General features: G+C 43.9%; 1 protein-coding gene across 14 annotated transcripts in view; it reads right to left on the bottom strand.

The window, feature by feature from the left end:
- LOC108414676 (calcium-activated potassium channel subunit alpha-1-like) overlaps positions 1-25,860 on the bottom strand; it is a 209,891-nt gene that overhangs the window by 15,049 nt on the left and 168,982 nt on the right. For 3 of the 14 annotated variants that reach the window (XM_037544238.1, XM_037544235.1, XM_037544237.1), the window contains exons 19-27: positions 25,589-25,597; positions 24,160-24,336; positions 21,935-21,967; positions 16,142-16,235; positions 12,162-12,285; positions 10,509-10,733; positions 6,573-6,765; positions 5,572-5,685; positions 2,549-2,632 (exon numbers count right to left, since the gene is read on the bottom strand). In XM_037544238.1, the coding sequence (XP_037400135.1) occupies positions 2,549-2,632; positions 5,572-5,685; positions 6,573-6,765; positions 10,509-10,733; positions 12,162-12,285; positions 16,142-16,235; positions 21,935-21,967; positions 24,160-24,336; positions 25,589-25,597 (1,053 nt within the window). The remainder of the gene's footprint in view (positions 1-2,548; positions 2,633-5,571; positions 5,686-6,572; positions 6,766-10,508; positions 10,734-12,161; positions 12,286-16,141; positions 16,236-21,934; positions 21,968-24,159; positions 24,337-25,588; positions 25,598-25,860) is intronic. The other 11 variants (XM_037544245.1, XM_037544246.1, XM_037544247.1 and 8 more) reach the window with 7 other exon arrangements.

The raw sequence follows: 25,860 nt of genomic DNA, 5'->3' as shown, positions 1-25,860 counted from the left end.
CTTTACCTTAAGGATTTTGAAAGAATAAAATTTGGCCTCCCCAAATTGAGACAAGCCCTCTAGTTGCTCATTTTGTGCATACATAATTGATTCCTGATTTCATTGTCATTGTTGTCAGTTTAGTTCTTGTCTCTTGTTTGTTTTTTGGTCCTTGATGAAAACATGGTTCATCCCTCCAGTCTTGACTTCTGTCAGTCCCTGTCTTGGAATCTGACTTGGATCCTCTAATCCAGCCCCTGCCTCAATCCTTAGTCCATTATGTGTTTCAATCCCTGATCTGTTCTCTGATCTATTCCTTGATGCAGTACCTGTACTGATAACTGATCTATTCACATCCTTTGACTCTCAATCCCTGATCTGGTCCCATCTCAATCCGTAATCTGGTTCCTTAATCTTTGATCCAGCCCTTGCCTTGATCCTAGTCTATATGCCTGATGCGGTACCCGTCTTGATCGCTGATCTAGCCCTTGTCTTGATCCCTGATCCAGTTTGGTCTTGATCCCAAGGCTGATTCCTGTTTCAGATTCTGATCTGATCCCTGTTTTGGCCTCTGATCTGGTCCTTGTCTCAATCCTTTATCCAGTTGTGGTCCTGACCCCTGGATTGCTTCATGGCTCAGACACCAATCTAATCCCTTTCTTAGTCTCTGATATGGTCTTTGTATCAGTCTCTGAACCGGTTGTGGTCTTGATCCATGGACAAGTTCCTGTCTAAGGCTACGTTTACACAGCAGGGTAAAGTGGCCCAAATCCGATTTTCTCTCCAAATCTGATTTTTTTTGTTTGGCTGTTCATGCCATCTTTTAGATGTGATCTGTATGTGACGTCAGCCTCTGGCTCCTCCGGCCACACTCGGCCATTTCTTGCGAAAGCTCTTCAAACTCGGAGCGGCTGCGATGAGTCTCTTCTATTTTTTTCTCAGCAGCGAAAGATTATGACGAACGTCGAGTTGTACTAATGTAAAAGTTGCATGAATTCCGATCTGGCTGTTCAGACTGAGTCGCATTGCCGCAGATCGGATACAGATCAGATTTCAGTACCACATATGAAAGCGTCTCAAGTCCGAATTGAAAATGTCAGATTCAATGTGTTTTTGGATGTTTACACAGCCACACAGATGACACATCTGTGTCACATGTGAGGAAAAAGATCAGATTTGGGCGACTTTTACCTGCTGTGTAAACGTAGCCTAAGATTCTGAGCTCATCGCATTTCAGCTGCTGATCTGGTACTTGTCTCAATCCCTCATCCAACTGTGGCCTTGATCCCTGGTTCCTATCTTAGATTCTAATCCAAACCACATGTTGGTCTCTGATCCCATCCTTATTGAAATCTCTGATCCTGTCCTTGTCTCAGTGTCTGATCCTCCCTGTCTCAATCTCTGACTCTGTCCTTGTCTCAGTCTCTCATCCTCCATGTCTCAATCTCTGACTCTGTCCTTGTTTCAGTCTCTGATCCTCCCTGTCTCAATCTCTGGCTCTGGCTTTGTCTCAGTCTCTGTCCTTGTCTCAATCTCTGATCCTCCCTGTCTCAATCTCTGACTCTGTCCTTGTCTCAGTCTCTGATCCTCCCTGTTTCAGTCTCTAATCCTCCCTGTTTCAGTCTCTGATCCTGTCCTTGTCTTAATATCTAACTCTGTCCTTGTCTCAATCTCTGATCCTCCCTGTTTCAATCTCTGACTCTGTCCTTGTCTCAATCTCTGATCCTCCCTGTCTCAATCTCTGACTCTGTCCTTGTCTCAATCTCTGATCCTCCCTGTCTCAATCTCTGACTCTGTCCTTGTCTCAACCTCTGATCATATCCTTAACTCAGTCTGATGCTCAGTCTGATGCTCTCTGTTTTAATGTCTGATTCCTTTCTTGTCTCAATCTCTAACCCTGTGCTTAACTCAATCTCTGATCCTCCCTATTTAAATGTCTGATCTTGTCCTTGTTTATAGTCTCTGATCCTCCTGGTCTCAATCTTAGTTCCTGTCCTTGTCTTAATATCTAACTCTGTCCTTGTCTCGATCTGTGATCCAGATCTTGATCCCGCCCTCTGCCATAAATGGTCCTTGGAATCTTTAAAATGATTGAATTGACCAACTTCACAACTTCACAAAATTCAACAATCACAAAAATAATGGAAAACTGATAAAATCCCTAAAGTCTCATCCCTAGAATGAGACTTGTAAGCCAGCTTATACATTGTTGGTTTTGCCTGGAAATTGTTCAGAATTAACTAAACTGATTAGTCTTGAGCAGTACTGGGAAAACTGTTTTACAGGTTCGAACAGATTTTTTTTGTTTGTGTGTTTTTTTTTTTTATCTGGTTCACATGAATATGATTTGTACATTAGCATCTGTTCTAGATAGTTCAGCTACTTTAAAGTGCCTGCTATAAAATATTGCTAGGGCCACCCCTGTGCCAAACATTAACATACGGAGGTTCAACAGGGAAAAGAAGCAAGAATTCATAAAGAAGTGGAGATAAAATCCTGATGTGCAAGAGTCTGAGAGAGAGCAATAGTTTGTGAGAGTGGTGGCTTATTGACTTGAAGGCTGTCTTACCCAGCTCAGTGATCATAGGGATGTTCGTCCCGCTGCTCTTGTCTTGCCTCACACACACTGCGTTCAGCAGCCTGTCTGATTTAGCTAACGACAAGAAACACGCACCAACCTTAGTTCTTACCCACCCACACACACACACACACACACACACACACACACACACACACACTGCAGCTCTGCTAAAGGGCAAGGAGACACCCCAGTAAGTATGTGTTTTAATGTACACCGATCAGGCAGAACGTTCTGACCACCTCCTCGTTTCTACGCTCACTGTCCACTTTATCAGCTCCACTTACTGTATAGCTGCACTCTGTAGTTCTACAGTTACAGACTGTAGTCCATCTGTTTCTCTGATACTCTGTTACCCTGTTCTTCAGTGGTCAGGACCCCCATGGACCCTCACAGAGCAGGTACTATTTGGGTGGTGGGTCATTCTCAGCACTGCAGCAACACTGACGTGGTGGTGGTGTGTTGGTGTGTGCTGTGCTGGTCTGAGTGGATCAGACACAGCAGTGCTGCTGGAGTTTTTAAACACTGTGTCCACTCACTGTCCACTCTATTAGACACTCCTACTTTGTTGGTCCACCTTGTAGATGTAAAGTCAGAGACGGCAGCTCATCTGCTGCTGCACAGATTGTGTTGGTCGTCCTCTGGTCCTTCATCAGTGTTCACAGGATGCTGCCCACAGGACGCTGCCCACAGGACGCTGTTGGCTGGATATTTTTGGTTGATGGACTATTCTCAGTCCAGCAGCGACACTGAGGTGTTTAAAAACTTGCTTTCTCATTTGATTTCATTCGATTCATCAGATCACTTCATCATCACTTGTTCCCAAAATGTCTCTGTCTAATGTGGTTTTGCGTAATTCCGATGTTAACTTCTGTCATAAGGTCACAGGTAAGTTTTCCTTCTGATGACACTTCCATAGACACCATGGAAGCAATGCTGCAGAGTAGAATTGTGCAGCACTACTCTTGTGTCCGCTAAACCTTCCTGCAGGTCTCTCGCAGTCATATAGGGGTTTTACTTTGCCTTTCTGGCCAGCATTTGGGCAGTTCTCTCAGAGTTTAATGGGTTTTCCAGATCTTGCCTTGACTTCCACAATCACCCTTTACTGCCATTCCTTAGCGGCATTTCGGACAGCAGAAACTGTGAGCAGGAAGGGCTCGGAAATCTTTTTATAGCATTCCCATTTGTCAGCATCCATTAGCTTTTTCAGATCTTAAACAAGCTGCATGGAGGAGCTCATGGTTGTTGAGTGTTACCACAAAGTTTGAAGAGTCAGAATTCACTACATTCCACACCTGGGAATTCTTAATGACAATACCTGTCTAACCATTCCTAAAAAGTAAGTTGAGAGTTTACAATTGGGTGTCCAACTTTTGGCACATTCCAAAATTACTATTGTATTTTTTTTTTTTAAGTTCTTAAGTTAATCAAACAAAATTTAAGTGCATTAACATTTGCAGAAAAATGTTATTTAAAAAATCAGCACTACCCTGCTCAACTCTTTCTGTAGCTGAGTTGTTCTAGTTCCTAATGTCGGCTATAGAAGTGGTCACTAACCCTGCTCCTGGACATCTACCTTCTTGAGGAGTTCACCACCAACCCTGATTAAACACATCTGATCCAGACCATCAGCTTATTTAATGAATTGGATCACGTGCGTAAGATTTAGGCTGAAGCTGAAATACGCAGCCGGGTAGATTTCCAGGAGCAGGTTCGGGGGGTTATCGTATAGCTATAGCAGGCTAAGCAAGCAGCAATGATGACTATGGTAAAGAAAATAAAAACAAAGTTCAATACTGTAAAAAAAAAAAATAAAAAGACTATAGAATCACAGTCTTCAACCATTCGCCCCAGACATCTACTCATAGCGCTGTACAAGGTGTGCTTAATAGGCCTTTACTCACAGTGGTTACAGTAACTAGGCATTTAAACATGAGGTCATCAATTATGTGCTGTGTTTAAAATGTCTTTTTTCCTGTCGTAGCTAAAGTGAAGTAGGGTAGTGAAAGTGATACATTGGGAACAAACCACGCCCCCGACTGATGTGCACGTGTGTGCAGACATACACTGATCAGGCAGAACGTTCTGACCACCTCCTCGTTTCTACGCTCACTGTCCACTTTATCAGCTCCACTGACTGTATAGCTGCTCTCTGTAGTTCTACAGTTACAGACTGTAGTCCATCTGTTTCTCTGATACTCTGTTACCCTGTTCTTCAGTGGTCAGGACCCCCATGCACCCTCACAGAGCAGGTACTATTTGGGTGGTGGGTCATTCTCAGCACTGCAGTAACACTGACGTGGTGATGGTGTGTTAGTGTGTGTTGTGCTGGTCTGAGTGGATCAGACACAGCAGTGCTGCTGGAGTTTTTAAACACCTCAGTGTCGCTGCTGGACTGAGAACAGTCCACCAACCAAAAATATCCAGCCAACAGCGTCCTGTGGGCAGCGTCCTGTGGGCAGCGTCCTGTGGGCAGCGTCCTGTGGGCAGCGTCCTGTGACCACTGATGAAGCACTAGAGGATGACCAACACAAACTGTGCAGCAGCAGATGAGCTGTCATCTCTGACTTTACATCTACAAGGTGGACCGACGAGGTAGGAGTGTCTAATAGAGTGGACAGTGAGTACCTGCTCTGTGAGGGTCCATGGGGGTCCTGACCACTGAAGAACAGGGTAACAGAGTATCAGAGAAACAGATGGACTACAGTCTGTAACTGTAGAACTACAAAGTGCAGCTATACAGTAAGTGGAGCTGATAAAGTGGACAGTGAGCGTAAAACGAGGAGGTGGTCAGAACGTTACGCCTGATCGGTTTATGTTTGCATACAAAACCAACTACAAGACAACCTTGGTGGGACATTAGTTCTCCATGAAAAAAAAAACTGCTTTATATGAAGTAAAAGAAGCCAAAGCTGATCTTTTGGTTGCTGAGATTAAGGTTAGGGCTGGGTTAGGTGAAGCACAGCAGCATTTTAATACATTTAGCATGTGTGTGTGTGTGTGTGTGTGTGTACCGAGCTCTGTGATGATAGGGATGTTTGCTCCTGTCGTGACGGAGGTCTGCCGGACCAGGCCGTGAACAGGACTGTTCTCAGGAGACGATCGATCCATTCCAGGAGGAGTAAAGCCTGCGTATAAAAGGACACAGATATGTCTACACATTAGCACAATCAGGTAGACAGAAACGATGTATTTTGAGAATTACCCACATCTTTTTTAAGAACTTCCTCCTTGCCTAATCATAAAGATCCAATTCATTTATTTTATTTTGAATCAAAACAGCCATTAAGTACAAGTTACAGGTAATAATTAGAGGTAACATTCAATGTAAACTGATTAAAAGCTCCAGAGAAAATGTGCCTCCTAACAACCACCTGGAAGAGCTGGTCGACCCCAAAACTGCCCCCATCAGATAAACAGCACTGAAAGCTTTGATCTCTGAGAGAGAGGAGAAGATCAAGCTGCTTCAGATCTGAAAACATCCACAGGTGTTTCTGTCCATCCTTCCACTGTGAGAAGACCACTCAGCGCTGTGGGTCTGAAAGGACGTGTAGCTGATCAAGAAGAACCTCACTGAGAAAAGGAGACGGACACATCAAACAAAGAAGCTGGACGATGGACTGACCACCCCAGAGTCCAGAGCTCAGCACCACTGAATGGGTTTGATCATCTACCAGCTTCTCAGACTGAGCTTTGGAGGCGTGTCTGCAGGTTCTCTGAGGAGCTGAAAGTGAGGCTCCTGAAAAGAACGGAAGCTGGAATGAAGGTGAAGAGGGACTCACTGACTGACCAGCTGAGAGGAGATTATGTTTAGTTGTTGAGGCTTCTGTGTGATTTTATCTTAAATGTGTGTTTTCTGCTTTTTTCCTGACACGGAAAAATGAATAATGTGGACTTGGAAATGAAGTAAATGTAGAGCAGCCTTTCCACAGTAAAGCACCTGCAACCAAACCAATATTAAATTACTGAAAACACTGATTCCAAAGTTTTCAACAGCGAATTCCGAACTCCGTACCCTGTGAGTTGGCCTGAAGGAGGCCTATGCTGTCGTCAAACTGCATGGATTTGATGTTGAGGGAGGCCAGTATGCACTCTTTATCCTGCAGAGACGCATCGTCTATGTTGTTCTGATTGGCCGACAGGATCACACACATGTCACACAGGTTGATGTTGACGGCCCTCAGATCTGCTCTGCTCAGAGGACTGCCCTTCATAAACATGCAAACAAACAAATAAACAAAAATACAAACATCAGTCAAACACTGATGGGGGGGGCAAGGGGCTTTAATACCTCAGTTACTGAGTATTAAAGACCCAGGGACCCTGCATCCGTGTTCTCATTCTAATCAGGTTAATTTTGTTCTTGCAGGCGAACAGTAAACAGTTAAAACGTTTACTCTTTGAATAATCTATAAATGACGATACATTTCACCATATTTCTCTCCTCTCGGTGTAAACTGAGTGGTCCTAATCTTGAGATTGGATTGTAGAGCTGGATTTTTAGCTCAGTAGTCCGATTCCTCAGTGCTGTGAGCTCTGAGATTTCTCAGTCTAAGCATGTGTGAAAACAGACGGCGGTACCGGAAATAAGCGAGCAGCATCACCGCAAGACACAGCAAACACTTTTGCAGCAACAATGAAGCCAAACACATGCTTGACTAAATCCATCCATCCATCCATCATCTTCTGCTTCTCTGGGGTTCAGGGGTCGTGGGGACAGCATCCTAAGCAATGAGGCCCAGACCTCCCTTTCCCCAGCCACTTCCACCAGCTCTCCGGGGGTGATTCCGAGGCACTCCCAGGCCAGCTGGGCGATATAGTCACGCCAGCGTGTCCTGGGTCTTCCCCGGGGTCTCCTCCCGGGTGGACTTGCCTGTGACACCTCCCGAGGGAGGCGTCCAGGAGGCATCCTAACCAGATGCCCGAACCACCTCAGCTGGCTCCTCTCGACGTGGAGAAGCAGCGGCTCTACTCCGAGTCCCTCCCGGATGACCGGACTTCTCACCCTATGCTTGACTAAATGAAGGACTTTAATATTTTTCATCTCCTCGATGATGTATGTTAATTTTTTCAGGTAAAGTTGCTCAATTAAAAAAAAAAAAAAGTGGTTTGAAGTTTGACTTTTATATTACGTTTATGACACGTCTGATTCTGTGAGTTTATCGGCGGGTTGTAAAGCAGAAATCCGCTCCATTATCTGATTACTGTCTGACTCATGTAGACCTGGAGTTTCCCCATTATCTGATTACTGTCTGACTCATGTAGACCTGGAGTTTCCCCATTATCTGATTACTGTCTGACTCCTGTAGACCTGGTGTTTCCCCATTATCTGATTACTGTCTGACTCCTGTAGACCTGGAGTTTCCCCGTTATCTGATTACTGTCTGACTCCTGTAGACCTGGAGTTTCCCCATTATCTGATTACTGTCTGACTCCTGTAGACCTGGAGTTTCCCCATTATCTGATTACTGTCTGACTCCTGTAGACCTGGAGTTTCCCCATTATCTGATTACTGTCTGACTCCTGTAGACCTGGAGTTTCCCCATTATCTGATTACTGTCTGACTCCTGTAGACCTGGAGTTTCCCCATTATCTGATTACTGTCTGACTCCTGTAGACCTGGAGTTTCTCCATTATCTGATTACTGTCTGACTCCTGTAGACCTGGAGTTTCCCTATTATCTGATTACTGTCTGACTCCTGTAGACCTGGAGTTTCCCCCATTATCTGATTACTGTCTGACTCCTGTAGACCTGGAGTTTCCCCATTATCTGATTACTGTCTGACTCCTGTAGACCTGGAGTTTCCCCATTATCTGATTACTGTCTGACTCATGTAGAGCTGGAGTTTCCCCATTATCTGATTACTGTCTGACTCATGTAGAGCTGGAGTTTCCCCATTATCTGATTACTGTCTGACTCATGTAGACCTGGAGTTTCCCCATTATCTCATTACTGTCTGACTCATGTAGACCTGGAGTTTCCCCATTATCTGATTACTGTCTGACTCATGTAGACCTGGAGTTTCCCCATTATCTGATTGCTGTCTGACTCATGTAGACCTGGAGTTTCCCCATTATCTGATTGCTGTCTGACTCCTGTAGACCTGGAGTTTCCCCATTATCTGATTACTGTCAGACTCATGTAGACCTGGAGTTTCCCCATTATCTGATTGCTGTCTGACTCCTGTAGACCTGGAGTTTCCCCATTATCTGATTACTGTCTGACTCATGTAGACCTGGAGTTTCCCTATTATCTGATTACTGTCTGACTCCTGTAGACCCGGAGTTTCCCCATTATCTGTTTACCGTCTGACTCATGTAGACCTGGAGTTTCCCCATTATCTGATTACTGTCTGACTCCTGTAGACCTGGAGTTTCCCCATTATCTGATTACTGTCTGACTCATGTAGACCTGGAGTTTCCCCGTTATCTGATTACTGTCTGACTCCTGTAGACCTGGAGTTTCCCCGTTATCTGATTACTGTCTGACTCCTGTAGACCTGGAGTTTCCTCATTATCTGATTACTGTCTGACTCCTGTAGACCTGGAGTTTCCCCATTATCTGATTACTGTCTGACTCATGTAGACCTGGAGTTTCCCCATTATCTGACTACTGTCTGACTCACGTAGACCTGGAGTTTCCCCGTTATCTGATTACTGTCTGACTCATGTAGACCTGGAGTTTCCCCATTATCTGATTACTGTCTGACTCATGTAGACCTGGAGTTTCCCCGTGATCTGATTACTCAAGTCCATGTAAGCGCATTAATCAGATTACTGACAAAATCAGATTTTCCGCAGTTAGCGCATGTAAACGCATGCGTTACTATGACTCTATCACGGGGAAGGGGTTTCTCCCTGTAACGCATGGCCTGATGTGGCTTAGTGCTTTATTACATCACTGGCTGATCTACAGTCACTGCTTGTATGCAGTCGTTATCAGTTTTCAATGACTTTACATAATAAAGCCTAATCAGGTTTCTTTAAGGGAAAACCATAAGATGGCGCTATGATATAAAAAAGCTGCTAACATTAACTGGGATAGAATACACAACTTTTCAGAAAATAATGAATATTAGTTAATATTAATAACTATCGACATAAGTATTCTGCCAAGAAATGCAGTTCCTTTAGAGTACGGTATTGTTGCCAAGCAACCAACTTTCGCTTTATAAGCACTTTTTGGTCACCAAATTACCACCGCGAGTCTTATTAAGCACCAATCCAGCGGCGCCCTCCTCTCACACTGGGGCTGAATCGCAAACGGCTCCCTGCTCCCTACATAGTGCACTACATAGGAATGTAAATACTGGATCCTGCAGCCCAACACAGAATAATATAGCTTAGAAAAGTCATTTGGGATCCAGACACATCAATATTCCATGTATGACGCACTGTTTGAAGTGTGTAAGTCATTCAAATGACATTCTTTAGTGTTTTATATGGCAGTGAATCATATCAGAAGTACTTTAATTCAAGCCTGTGATATTAATGATGGAAAATAGGAGCCCCTCAATTTGAACAAAAAATGGGTTCTTACTATGTCAGTACTCTTGGTGGTCCATGCGAGCAACATTAGACACACACACACCATCTAAACCACTTATCCTTCTGGGTCACAGTGGGGTGCTGGAGCCTAGCTGCACTAGAATCAAAGATTCCATTATTATTCCATAATTATTCCATTAACAGCACAAGGGTTCCTCGTCATGCCGCAGGGACACGGAGCTCAGCTGTGAGGCGGTGGTTGTTCACATTTCGTGGACTTTACAGCAGCTTTGAACGCAGCCACTATCCTGGCAGACACGTCTAGGCCTACATTTTTCAGTCTTAAGGAGAGCGTTGAAATGGTGCTGCTCACAACGGGAACAGTTTTACATTCGCTTCTTTGTAAAGCCCTAAATCTGATCACAGACGCTCAAACAGTGCAGCTCGTCACGTGCAGACTCACGGGCAGTATGGAGACTTTGGGGAAGTTGTGGAGGGTCTCCCACTCCCGCTTCAGATACTCCAAAGAGCCCACAAACACGATGGGCTTCAGCTCGTGGTAGTGGAAGTTGCTGGCCCTCAGCGGCATCACCAGGTTCCTCAGACCAACAACAGCCGACTTCACGTCCCCGAATATACACACCACCACATGACCACTCAGCACGGTCATCGCTGCTTCACTACGAGTCTGAGCAAAATAAATAAATAAATAAACAAACAAACAAACAAACAAAGCACCTCAGTTCGTGAAATTTCAATTAGAGTCAGGAACATACAAGAACATACAGCCACTTCATCAAGTCCACCTCCTCATTTTTGCGCTCACTGTCCACTTTATCAGCTCCACTTACTGTATAGCTGCACTCTGTAGTTCTACAGTTACAGACTGTAGTCCATCTGTTTCTCTGATACTCTGTTACCCTGTTCTTCAGTGGTCAGGACCCCCATGGACCCTCACAGAGCAGGTGCTATTTGGCTGGTGGGTCATTCTCAGAACTGCAGGAACACTGACGTGGTGGTGGCGTTTTAGTGTGTGTTGCGCTGGTACAAGTGGATCAGACACAGCAGTGCTGCTGGACTGTGAATCGTCCACCAAACAAAAACATTCAGCCTACAGCGTCCTGTGGGCAGTGTCCTGTGGGCAGCGTCCTGTGGGCAGCGTCCTGTGACCACTGATGAAGGACTAGAGGATGACCAACACAAACTGTGCAGCAGCAGATGAGCTGTCGTCTCTGACTTTACATCAACAAGGTGGACCGACAAGGTAGGAGTGTCTAATAGAGTGGACAGTGAGTGGACACAGGGTTTAAAAACTCCAGCAGCACTGCTGTGTCTGATCCACTCAGACCAGCACAACACACTAACACACCACCACCAAGTCAGTGTTACTGCAGTGCTGAGAATGACCCACCACCCAAATAGTACCTGCTCTGTGAGGGTCCATGGGGGTCCTGACCACTGAAGAACAGGGTAACAGAGTATCAGAGAAACAGATGGACTACAGTCTGTAACTGTAGAACTACAGAGTGAAACTATATGGTCAGTGGAGCTGATAAAAGCACCACGAGTGTATAAATAAAGTAGGTGTACTTAATGAAGTAGCCAGTCATTGTATATTTGATAAAATGTGATAAGCTCAAATTACAAATATTCTAACTGTGCATAACCATTATTAATACTTCCCAACAGAAATGAATAAAGTATGTTGTCAATTTCCGTTTTTGAGCTCTAAATCGTTAAAATTCATTTAGATCTTAACCTTATACGATATTTGAATATTTAAGATGATGCTTAAACAGAATATTCAAAAATGTAAATATCTGATAATTGTAACCTTTTAACCTTTAAACTTATTTTCTTCAACAAGACTAGGCTGAGCACATCATCAGCTACTGAACACACTAATTTACTAAAGCAAATACAACTGCAATATTAAAGACTGAGATACCTGAACGTATCGCTGCAGTGCCGATCGAGCAGAAACCCAGAGGGTGAGGGTTTCTCCATTACGCAGCTATATCATGATACGTTCATGACTGTGAAAAGTAATAACTCCAGATTTCTAAAGGTTGACCTACAGTACCAGTATGACCTTCTCTCTCTGGTTGGAACTCACCAGTATGACCTTCTCGATGTCTTTAGAGGGACACCAGTGGAACATTCCTGTAGAGTCATATTTCTTCACATTCTCATCCATCGTTTCCATCTGATCATGGCTGGGGATCAAGAGGGGGTCGTGCCTGCAAAAAAAAAAAAAAAAAACGTTCCCGGCTCGGTCAAGCTTTACATGAAGTTAAAGAAACGGTAAAGAGTGGAACTGTAGGACATAGCTTAAAGTCTAAACATCTAATGTAGAGTTTCAAATTACATTTGTTGTACATGCCAATCAGCCAGAACGTTCTGACCGCCTCCTCATTTCTACACTCAGTGTCCATCTTATCAGCTCCACTTACTGTACAGCTGCACTCTGTAGTTCTACAGTTACAGACTGTAGTCCATCTGTTTCTCTGATACTCTGTTACCCTGTTCTTCAGTGGTCAGGACCCCCATGGACCCCCACAGAGCAGGTACTGTTTGGGTGGTGGGTCATTCTCAGCTCCGCAGTAACACTGACGTGGTGGTGGTGTGTTAGTGTGTGTTGTGCTGGTCTGAGTGGATCAGACACAGCAGTGCTGCTGGAATTTTTAAACACCTCAGTGTCGCTGCTGGACTGAGAATAGTCCACCAACCAAAAATATCCAGCCAACAGCGTCCTGTGGGCAGCGTCCTGTGGGCAGCGTCCTGTGACCACTGATGAAGGACTAGAGGATGACCAACACAAACTGTGCAGCAGCAGATGAGCTGTCGTCTCTGACTTTACATCTACAAGGTGGACCGACAAAGTAGGAGTGTCTAATAGAGTGGACAGTGAGTGGACACTGCTGTGTCTGAGCCACTCAGACCAGCACAACACCCACTAACACACCACCACCACATCAGTGTTACTGCGGTGCTGAGAATGACCCACCACCCAAATAGTACCTGCTCTGTGAGGGTCCATGGGGGTCCTGACCACTGAAGAACAGGGTAACAGAGTATCAGAGAAACAGATGGACTACAGTCTGTAACTGTAGAACTACAGAGTCCAGCTATACAGTAAGTAGAGCTGATAAGGTGGACAATGAGCGGAGAAACGAGGAGGTGGATATTTAAATGCCTGAAAATGGATGAGGAGGCTGCACCTGTATACAGGTGGGCAAAATTAACTGAGAGTAGGTCAGTACTGTTTTGTCCCGTTTGCTAATCTTTGTGATGGCCACTGGTTAACTTCACAGCAGCAACTTCAGCCAACAGTTCGCTCTAATATTATACCATGGTATTTGAGTGTGCAACGTTTGTGAAAGACTTCACGGCCACAAAGATCTCTAAAGCGCCCTTGAATCTAGGGGTGGAGCTTCTGAAGGAGCACTGAAGGGATGGACATATTTGTTTTGCTGTTGAGTTCAAATATCATCAACCATTCTCCAGAAACACGTAGTGCCTCTTTAATTACATCAAAGTTGCTTTTATAGGTATCTGCTTACAAGCCAGCATCACTGAAGCTGTTGACTCTGAAGATCTGAGCATTCCCATCTCGTCCTCTTTACGTCATCTGTCTTATTCATCATAACAGGGCATGGATCTCACTTTCATCCTGCTTTACTCCTATCACTCCATCATTAGGCCTTTAGAGCAGCTTTCTGCTACATCAGTTCTCTCTCATACATACACACACTGGAGATGTGCCAATCCAATTTTATGCCCCCCGATCTGATATAAGTACTTTAGCCTATTAACTGTCACCCCATTTTGAAACAACATGCCCAAAGTAAAAGGAGAGCTGTTCAAATATACTTGGGGCTACAGCAGCGGTCGGCAACATGCAGCTCCTTTACTGCCCGGCTGTGTCTCCACAGCTGAATCAGATCAGTAGGTAATAATAAAATAATCCTCCTCTACAGTAAAATAAAGCTCTGCTGATCCTTCAACACAGTTTAACAGTAAATGGTCTTAAACGCTGGAGTTAATGTAGAACTGCTGATTCACCCTTTAACCCTGAAGATCAGCGCAGACGGCTGTTCCACCTTAAAAGGTGCACTAGTTATATCCATTTAAGGTGGAATGGGAACATTCAAACAAGAAGCTGGAGAATGAGAAGCGACTTCATCCATCCATCCATTTTTTAAGCCGCTTCTCCATCAGGGTTGCGGTGGGGTGCTGGAGCCTATCCCAGCGGTCATCGGGCGGAAGGCAGGATACACCCTGGACAGGTCGCCAGTCCATCGCAGGGCAGACAGACAGACACAGACAGTCACTCGCACCTAGGGGACATTTATCATGTCCAGTCAGCCTGACTGCATGTCTTTGGACTGTGGGAGGAAACCGGAGAACCCCGAGGAAACCCACGCAGACACGGGGAGAACATGCAGACTCCACACAGAGAGGACCCCGGTCACCCGGCCGGGGAATGAAACCCAGACCCTCCTTGCTGTGAGGCGACAGCACTACCCACCACACCACCGTGCCGCCCAAAGAACCGAATTCAGCCTAACAAAAATTGAATGTCGAGAGACGAGAGACAAGAAGCTTCTCTACTTTTAAGAAGGTTTCCTGCCGGAGATGTGAGAATAGCGGCTAAATTTGAGTCTGTGTTTTTGTTTCTCTTATATTTTTAGCCTGTAGTAGTAAACCAGCATATACTGAGACATATTTACAGCCAAGATGGTAAAAGGGACATAAAACATCGTGGCTCCCAAGGTGGTTTGATTTGTGTTGAAACGACAAAACGGCTGTTCTTCTGGGCAGTCGTGGGCTGGAGGTCAGGGAACCAGCCTCGTGACCGGAAGGTCGCCGGTTTGATCCCCAGAGCTGACAGTACATGACTGAGGTGTCCTTGAGCAAGACACCTAACCCCCAACTGCTCCCTGGGCGCTGCGGATTGGGCTGCCCACCGCTCTGGGCAAGTGTGCTCACTGCCCCCTAGTGTGTGTGTGCGCTCACTAGAGTGTATGTGGCGTTTCACTTCATGGGTGGGTTAAATGCGGAGGTGAAATTTCCCCGATGCGGGACTAATAAGGGTCACTTAATCTTAATTAACTCTTAACATTTGGGTTGCAACCCTTGGTCTACAGTTATGATCACGGACGCATTTGAATTTAAACACTCTCTATTTTTTTTCTTATCATCGGAATAACTGTATGAATAACTGACTCAGAGTAACAGAGTCCAGAATGCAGGAGTTTGTCTCCTCCAGACTCGTAGATCTCTAAACTGATCTCTGACTCTTGCCGTGTTACCAGACCACATGTTGTGGATTATGGTGTCTCTGCGGAGGTGGCGGGGCTTTGAAGGAGAGGACACACAGATTTGTTAGCGTTTGCTCATTCGATGCTCATGTTGCAAATGATAACGGATCATAAGATGGTTGGGGGGGTTGAACCCTGAGATTTCAAGCTTACATATTGCATCATCGTGTTGCTGAATGATGTGATGCATAAAAATAATGTAGAAAAGAAGCAGAAGTTAATGCTTTGATGGACGTTTTGAGTATCGGCTGGTAGTGTTTTGTCCTGATCGTCATAGAAAACATAATTTTGCAGGATTTTTACCCAATTTTAGTTGCGGCCTATTTCATATGCTAGCTAGTTCTCCCTCGATCTATGACCTTCCTCTGAGATTCACTGCATCTTTCAAACTTCTGCTAACGCAACATCAGTGGTGCTCAACACTAATTTTATTATGTCAACTAACAGTTTCCCAAAATGGCAAAATGGAGCGATTGAGGGAGAGGGAGGACCATCCTGCCCACCCAGAGAACATCAGAGGATAATTATGCTCTCTTGGACTCAATTACAGAGGGCTGGGGCAGCACCAGGGATCAAATACGACAATAGAGCCAACAACTGCACCTCTTGGGTCTTCTCTTTTACTATTTCTAATACAACCTGCATTTTTTAGGGGAAAAACTACCTTTCCTCATGCTCATCTTTTCATCAAACTAGGGCGTTTGGGTCCCCACAGGGAGATGAATACACACACACACACACACACACACACACACACACACAGTGTTCTTACCTCAGTGTTTTTGGGGAGCAGTTGGGTGAAGTCCTCATTCCTCCGTTGCGTTGTTTTTTCTTCGGGGACAGAGTGGACTGGTGCACTTCCTCAACTGCAACAACACTCGTGTTAATCTGGGCAAAAACTAGAGAAACTGATTAATTATAATCAAACTCATTACAACACGGCAAAAAACATTCACACACAGCAGCAGACCTGAGAGACACCAGCTGGAGGGAGGGACAGGGCAGACACAGAAGACAGATGAGGGAGACAAAGTAAAAAAAGAGGATACATACATGGAATGAATAAATGTGTTACACCTGATAGATCCTGACCAGTAGTCCATTAAACGTTGATCAAACTGGGGTCAACCACACCGGTCCATGCACTAACACCACCGAACACCCAAACACTCAAATCAGCCACCAGTACTGATATCCCCTATACAGTCACACTACATTCCCCTCAGTTCCAGCGAAAGGAACTCTTAATGCTTCAGATTCTGGACTCAGTCTCAGGCAGCCCTTACGTTTGTTCACCAACTGCACAGACAAGTACAGCTCCAGGCCAGCAGGGGGCGCCCTAACTGTGTGAGCTCTGCACAGGGTGGATGTACAGCCCTGTGACTGGAGCTGGCAGGTCAGATTCATCTCATCCTTCACTGCCAGAGAACGGAACCAGCATTCAGGATCAGGATCAGAAAACTTCTGTTTTCTTAACAATTTTGAGAATAAACTATTCACTTTATTAGAAACACCTCCCTTCTATTACCCCTAACTGGCCACTTTATCAGAAACACCTCCCTTCTATTGCCCCTAACTGGCCACTTTATCAGAAACACCTCCCTTCTATTGCCCCTAACTGGCCACTTTATCAGAAACACCTCCCTTCTATTGCCCCTAACTGGCCACTTTATCAGAAACACCTCCCTTCTATTGCCCCTAACTGGCGACTTTATCAGAAACACCTCCCTTCTATTGCCCCTAACTGGCCACTTTATTAGAAACACCTCCCTTCTATTGCCCCTAACTGGCCACTTTATCAGAAACACCTCCCTTCTATTGCCCCTAACTGGCCACTTTATTAGAAACACCTCCCTTCTATTGCCCCTAACTGGCCACTTTATCAGAAACACCTCCCTTCTATTGCCCCTAATTGGCCACTTTATTAGAAACACCTCCCTTCTATTGCCCCTAACCGGCCACTTTATTAGAAACACCTCCCTTCTATTGCCCCTAACTGGCCACTTTATTAGAAACACCTCCCTTCTATTGCCCCTAACTGGCCACTTTATTAGAAACACCTCCCTTCTATTGCTCCCTTCTATTGCCCCTAACTGGCCACTTTATCAGAAACACCTCCCTTCTATTGCCCCTAATTGGCCACTTTATTAGAAACACCTCCCTTCTATTGCCCCTAACCGGCCACTTTATTAGAAACACCTCCCTTCTATTGCCCCTAACTGGCCACTTTATTAGAAACACCTCCCTTCTATTGCCCCTAACTGGCCACTTTATTAGAAACACCTCCCTTCTATTGCCCCTAACTGGCCACTTTATTAGAAACACCTCCCTTCTATTGCCCCTAACTGGCCACTTTATTAGAAACACCTCCCTTCTATTGCCCCTAACTGGCCACTTTATCAGAAACACCTCCCTTCTATTGCCCCTAACTGGCCACTTTATTAGAAACACCTCCCTTCTATTGCCCCTAACTGGCCACTTTATTAGAAACACCTCCCTTCTATTGCCCCTAACTGGCCACTTTATTAGAAACACCTCCCTTCTATTGCCCCTAACTGGCCACTTTATTAGAAACACCTCCCTTCTATTGCCCCTAACTGGCCACTTTATTAGAAACACCTCCCTTCTATTGCCCCTAACTGGCCACTTTATTAGAAACACCTCCCTTCTATTGCCCCTAACTGGCCACTTTATTAGAAACACCTCCCTTCTATTGCCCCTAACTGGCCACTTTATCAGAAACACCTCCCTTCTATTGCCCCTAACTGGCCACTTTATTAGAAACACCTCCCTTCTATTGCCCCTAACTGGCCACTTTATTAGAAACACCTCCCTTCTATTGCCCCTAACTGGCCACTTTATTAGAAACACCTCCCTTCTATTGCCCCTAACTGGCCACTTTATCAGAAACACCTCCCTTCTATTGCCCCTAACTGGCCACTTTATTAGAAACACCACCCTTCTATTACCCCTAACTGGCCACTTTATTAGAAACACCTCCCTTCTATTACTCCTAACTGGCCACTTTATTAGAAACACCTCCCTTCTATTGCCCCTAACTGGCCACTTTATTAGAAACACCTCCCTTCTATTGCCCCTAACTGGCCACTTTATCAGAAACACCTCCCTTCTATTGCCCCTAACTGGCCACTTTATTAGAAACACCTCCCTTCTATTGCCCCTAACTGGCCACTTTATCAGAAACACCTCCCTTCTATTGCCCCTAACTGGCCACTTTATTAGAAACACCTCCCTTCTATTGCCCCTAACTGGCCACTTTATCAGAAACACCTCCCTTCTATTGCCCCTAACTGGCCATTTTATTAGAAACACTTCCCTTCTATTGCCCCTAACTGGCCACTTTATTAGAAACATCTCCCTTATAGCTCCACTATGTAGGTGCTCAGTTACAGACTGTAGTCCATCTGTTGCTGCACAGTTTAATCAGCCACTCCACCCCATTCATCAGCAGGTAGATTCTGGTCACAGGTTGTCCAGATATTATTTGGTGGTGGTACATTCTCAGCTCAGCAGTGACACAGACATGGTTATGTGTGTATGACACTGTGTCAGACACAGTAGTGTTCCTTGGGAGTTTGTCACTGTCACTGATTGATAGTGGAGCATCCATCCAAAAAATATCCAGACAAGAGCAGCTCACTGACCCCAGAGGGACTAGAGCATGGCCAATGCAAACTGCGAGTTAACAACTAAGATTCTTTCTCCATCGGTACACAAGGAGGAGCAACAGGAGAGGGGTTTCTGATAAAGTGGCCAACAATTTCACTTGTACTACTAAAGTGCTACCAGGTGGACTGAACTGAAACTTTGTCCATTCTTTAACCCTTAGAATTAAAGAGGCTGTTTCTGTTGCTGTGCCTTTAAGACTGATGCATGTACATGATCTCTGTTCTGATTGGCTGCCCTGTATTGTGCCTCATTCAGAAAGCAGTCCAGGCTGAAACACTCCTTATAACTTCAGTGTGAGTGGGCGGAGCTAAACTGCTGTAGGTGAATATATGTAAATGACTTGTTTTTTTTTTTTTTAATGACACCACAACAGAACTAAATTCAAACCGTTAAACTTTAACAATGTTTAAACGCTGCATCCACTTTTTTGTTGACTTCGAAAAATGAGGAAAATTCAGTTTTGCATAATATGGGCCCTTTGATGTAAACAGAGGCTTTCTTTAAATCAGGCACGTCAAACTGGGGACCTTCCAGGCCAAAGTGCTGCGGAGATCAGCGTTTACCCTCATCCAGCACCTGAATTCAGGTCATGATCTTGCTGATGAGCTGAATCGGGTGTGTTTAATGAGGCAGTGAGCTGAAGTCTGCAGTGTTCCGGCCTGCGAGGACTGGAGTCTGACGCAGGTGCTTTACATCTAATCCCACCAGGTTTCGAGCGTCCATCCCTAAACTGCTGTGTTGTAATACTGACCATTTCCGCTTCCAAACAACTGTCAAACAAGACATGCAGAGAAACACTTCACATAAATGATGCTGAAATGAATTCTACAAACTCCTACAGCGTCCCGAACACTGTGACTTAAGCCGTCTCCTGAATGTGTAATCCTTTGATTAGGAAACGTTAGAGTTAAATAATAAACCAACTGACCATATTTACAGTGCCAGGTTCACTTACATTCATACCATCAATGTCTGGACCAAACCTTGTGTCTTTATTTTTCCCATTTTTATTCATTTTCCCAGAATTTTAAAAGCTTCCCGTACACAGAGCGAACATTTCATAATAAATAAAAAGAATAATAAAAATGAAGAACATTAACAAGGTCGAATATTTGGTCCGCACTTAAAAATGACAGCTCTTCAAGGGTTCTTTAGCAAAGAACATGATTCTATATAGAACACTTAAAGAACACTTTGCATGATTAAAGTTCACAGCACCTTTTTTGGAAATGGTTCTATGGACCACCGAAAAAGGGTTCTTCTACCTGGCACAAGCTTGATATCACCGCAAGAAGCAGAACCGCTTTGGTGCCATATACAAAAACCCTCTACAGTACATTCCCCATCATTCTGAAGACCCCTTGGGTCTCACATGGCTTCACCCCTTAATCATGGAAAGGGTTCTTTGAGTGTTCATGGTTGTACATAGAACCAATTTCTTTACAAAGAACCCTTGAAGAACCATCATTTTTAAGAGTGTAATGCTTTGTGATGTGCAAGATGACAGAGGACAGAGGGTTTTATAAAGCCGATGACATTATACTGGCATAAGGACCCTTAAACTAAAGTGATGTTTCATAACACTGTTATAAGGCATCGTTCCCATATAACTGAACATGTGAGTCAGAGGCCTATGGAAAAACAACATGTCGCTGTTGTTGGAAGAAAACCTCGCATCTCCAAAACGGCAACTTTACAGGTGAAGGAAAAAACATGCTTTACTTTTAATGTAAGTCAATGGAACCAGAATTTTTTCCAAGCCCTTTTGGGTCATTTCTGTTGGTCCATTCATCATGAAACTTACATACGATATAAAGGACCACGGATACTTTCGAATTACATCAAAAACCTGAAAAACGACAAAAATGGAGATACGAGGTTTTGCTCTGACGGCAGCGGTTTTATTAAAGATTTCTCACTTTAGTTTGGTGACGCATTTAATAGAACTGATAGAACTTTAACAGAACCCAAAATAAATGCCCGTTGCTTTGGTTTGAGGGCCCTCAGGTCAAAACAGCGTCATTTACTTCATGAACATCTGGCGTCATCTTGCAAATGTGGACATTAACAGTTCATGAATTCTGAAATATTGGCTTTTTAAATTGCTTATCGTCACTGTCAAAAGAAAATATCCCTTTTGTCTTTTTTTTAATCTTTCTACATCTTTTCAACACAACAGCCGTCCTTTACGTTGTGCGAAATTTTCTTGATGAATGGACCAATAGAAACGCTCTAAAATCACTTTGAATAAAACCTCTTCACAACAGTCATGGGGGGCAGTCGTGGGCTGGAGGTCAGGGAACCAGCCTCGTGACCGGAAGGTCGCCGGTTCGATCCCCAGAGCCGACAGCACATGACTGAGGTGTCCTTGAGCAAGACACCTAACCCCCAACTGCTCCCCGGGCGCTGCGGATTGGGCTGCCCACCGCTCCGGGTGGAGGTGCAAATTTCCCTGTTGTTTGATTAATAAGGGTCTCTTGATCTTAATTAGCTTACATTGACAGGCAAGAGTGTTTTAACTCTCTCCTGTAAAGTTACTATTTTGGAGATACTTGTTTTTCTTTGGACAGTGGTGTTATGCATGTGTCATAAGGCTCCCTATGCAGGTAGCCTTTAAATAGTGTTACTTTATTTGTGGTATCGTTATTGCAGAGTATTTTTTTCCTCCTCTAAATATGATACAAGGTTTTTGTTCCAAACAGTGATGATATGAAAGCTTCTTCAGTGAAGGGGACAGTAGTGAGACAGCAGGGAATAATGAACAACACAAATAAGCCAAACTTCCACAAGAAGGAAGCTGTAGCAGAAGGAAAAATGATGGAAACAAAGCACAACTGCAGGTTAAGAACAAATGGAGGAAAAAAGGAAAACTTACTTGATTTGATATATCCGTTATAGTTACTTTTAGCTGGGAAAAATGCAAAGACAACATGAAGTTAAGGGGCGGTACATGTTGCAGTGAACTGATGAACAAGTGACTAATACGGGCAGATAAAGCAGGTGATGGAGGCAGTCGGATTACGGCCCAGAGGAGACCCAATAAAGAAGGCTCGGTCATAAAGGAGACCTGTGGTGACGGACGATGTAGTGCGAACACAGGCAGCAGCTGTTAATCGAAGGGAGATGCAAAGAAACGCATGAAATGAAGAGCACAAGGGTGGAACCTTATTAGTACGCTAGCTAGCACTCTGCTCTGTAGAACTGAAGAATCACTCTGGACTGTAAAAAGTTACCAAACTCCTAAGACCAAAAACAAAGTCAGGGTCAATCAGTGAGACCTTCCATGACATGAGTCAGACAGTAATCAGATAACAGGGAAACTCCAGGTTTACATGAGTCAGACAGTAATCAGATGATGGGGAAACTCCAGGTCTACGTGAGTCAGACAGTAATCAGATAATGGGGAAACTCCAGGTCTACAGGAGTCAGACAGTAATCAGATAACAGGGAAACTCCAGGTCTACAGGAGTCAGACAGTAATCAGATAATGGGGAAACTCCAGGTCTACAGGAGTCAGACAGTAATCAGATAATGGGGAAACTCCAGGTCTACAGGAGTCAGACAGTAATCAGATAATGGGGAAACTCCAGGTCTACAGGAATCAGACAGTAATCAGATAATGGGGAAACTCCAGGTCTACAGGAGTCAGACAGTAATCAGATAACGGGGAAACTCCAGGTCTACATGAGTCAGACAGTAATCAGATAATGGGGAAACTCCAGGTCTACAGGAGTCAGACAGTAATCAGATAATGGGGAAACTCCAGGGCTACATGAGTCAGACAATAATCAGATAATGGGGAAAATCCAGGGCTACAGGAGTCAGACAGTAATCAGATAATGGGGAAACTCCAGGTCTACATGAGTCAGACAGTAATCAGATAATGGGGAAACTCCAGGTCTACATGAGTCAGACAATAATCAGATAATGGGGAAACTCCAGGTTTACATGAGTCAGACAGTAATCAGATAATAGGGAAACTCCAGGTCTACAGGAGTCAGACAGTAATCAGATAATGGGGAAACTCCAGGTTTACATGAGTCAGACAGTAATCAGATAATAGGGAAACTCCAGGTCTACATGAGTCAGACAGTAATCAGATAATGGGGAAACTCCAGGTCTACAGGAGTCAGACAGTAATCAGATAATGGGGAAACTCCAGGTCTACATGAGTCAGACAGTAATCAGATAATGGGGAAACTCCAGGTCTACATGAGTCAGACAGTAATCAGATAATGGGGAAACTCCAGGTCTACACGAGTCAGACAGTAATCAGATAATGGGGAAACTCCAGCTCTACAGGAGTCAGACAGTAATCAGATTTCTGCTTTACAACCAGCCAATAAACTAACAGAAAAAGACGCGACGTAAATGTAACGTAAAACTTCATGCTGCCGCTTTTTAAAAAAAAAATGGAGGCACTGAAATTACACCATCTAGAACATGAATGATATTTAAACACTATTTTGTCAAGCATGTGTTTGGTTTCAGTGTTGCTGCAAAACTGTTTGCTGCGTCTTGCGGCGACGCTGTTCGCTTATTTCTGGTACCGCCGTCTGTTTTCACACATGCTCAGACTGAGACATCAGAAAGAAATCAGAGTAAGAGCTCACAGCACTGAGAAATCGGACTACTGAGCTCAAATCCAGCCTCTTTATCAGATTTCTAGACCTCACTCTGATCTGAGAAATCAGTGTTCCGTTTACAGGAGCTTTTGAATAATCAGATAACTGCAGAAATCTGATTACGGTCAGATTATTGAGTGCATGTAAACTCACGACTTGTCTGCACAACCTCAATGAAGACCTGGACATGGTTTGAGAGAATTTTTGTGATGTATTTATGGAAAAGGTATGTGTGACTGTTGACATTGAGCAACATTTTGACACCAAACATATCTTAGCTAAAGCGGAAAATCATGTAAATTTGATTGTTCGCCTTTAAGACATGCAGAAGCGCCCCACAGCTACAGCGACAGCATCAACTATATCACAAAAGCAGATGCAATAAGCAGGTAAACCACCAATAAGCCACGCTAAGCACTAACACACAAGCACTGGGCACAGGTGCGGAAGGCGAGGGAGGTGCGGAAGGACTTACAGGAATGTAATGCGGCCGTTTTATCACTAAGCGAGGTGGAAGAGAGAGGAAAGGCACGGGGTGGTGGAGTCTCCATGTTACTATGATCACGGTGAGACATGCACAAGCAGCCTCGTTCGGCCTGTCCGCAATCTAAACAACATGCCAGACGCATTCGGTGGCTGCCGGCCTTCCTAGCTGGAGTTGGGAAGGGGAGAGGAGAGGAACAAGTTAACTGGAGGGACCTTGTTGGCCTCTGAAAACAGCAAAGCAGGACAATCTCAAAAGGGCCAAGTACTGAGCCCTGAGGTACATCTTCAGAGAGACTCAGACCTTTTTTCTGGTGATTGACACAATTCTGTTTTTTTTCTGAGATTTATTTACAATAAATATATAAATGGTGGACTAATAGTCAGGAAAAATTCTATGAAATCAAGCAGGGCAATCTAGACAGGCTGAGTATGGAGCCCTGAGGTACACCTTTACTGGAAATTGTCTGTTTATGTGAGTTTTCCTTACTACTCATACATAAACAGACACATGGAACATGGGAAAATGTGTTCAAGCAGCCCAATGCCGCGGGATCTCAGCTCATTCATACAGTAGCATTTAACAAACTCAGGCTTCACGCATCACACATATGGAACTGAGGACATGCACGTCACCGTGGCACTGATTCATCAGCTGTGGGTTTTTTCCAGGTTGAAAGAGTTCAGATACCATCCAAAGAACTTGTGTGCCCTCTGGTGGTGTGTTTTGGAGAAGCTCCAAGAATGGGAGAAATTAAACTTTTATTCTGTTTTATAACTGTTTTACTTGATTTTAGGTAACTTTTAAAATTATTTTTGGGATGTTTTTAGTTACCGTTTAATTTTTATGATTCTGTTCTTATTTATTTTAATATTGCCAAGTTACTGTTTTACATCTTTTCTTTCTTTATTTCATTAATTATATTTTTATTTATCCGTTTATCCTATGTTTTTATTTGATCTTATCTATTAAGTTACCATATTGTTATAATGTTCATGGTTAATTCAGTTTTTTTTATTTACTACCATGGTTATAAGTTTTGTCAGCATTTGTATTTCTATTTAACTTCTCAATCCCTGGTCTCCGTATTGGCTCAGCTACATTGTAAATGAGAGTCTCCCTCAAAGTACTCAGAGTTTAAATAAAGGTTGATTGATGGATTAATTAAAAAGAGGAGGTATCAGTATCAGTATAATGTATTATTTTTAAAAGAATCACTGGGACAGTATTATTTTATTATTATTATTATTGTTATTATTTTACAGCCTGCAGGTGAGAACACCTGAGTTCTGTTAACAGCAAGGTGAAGGCCAGCAAGTGGGTAGGATGCAGGAGGATGCAGTCAATGCACTGACACATGCAGCGACCATGGACATTAACGATCTGCTTCACAACATGGAGAGAACCAGAGTTTACTTACAATACATCACTACAGATACAAGCGATAAGAGTCATTTCCACAGCAGCAGGAAAGAAGCAACAAGTCGAAAGCGTCAGCAACATCTAAATCTTTTGAAGAGAAACAACTAAACTCTTTCTTAGAAAACCACAAACAGATGAATAACTTCCATATTATCGTGAAATGTTATTTTTAGTTGCGTTGACTCCATGCAGCCTGCTTTAACTTCATGCTGTTTAGTTTATTCCACTTTTCCACTTAAAAACAAGTTATGAGAAGGTTTAAATATGTTT

This window comes from Pygocentrus nattereri, chromosome 13 (genome assembly GCF_015220715.1).
Source record: "Pygocentrus nattereri isolate fPygNat1 chromosome 13, fPygNat1.pri, whole genome shotgun sequence".
In the NCBI taxonomy this organism is placed as follows: Eukaryota; Metazoa; Chordata; class Actinopteri; order Characiformes; family Serrasalmidae; genus Pygocentrus; species Pygocentrus nattereri.
Note: the sequence above shows the minus strand (reverse complement) of the source record. Positions and strands in the feature narration are given on the sequence as shown.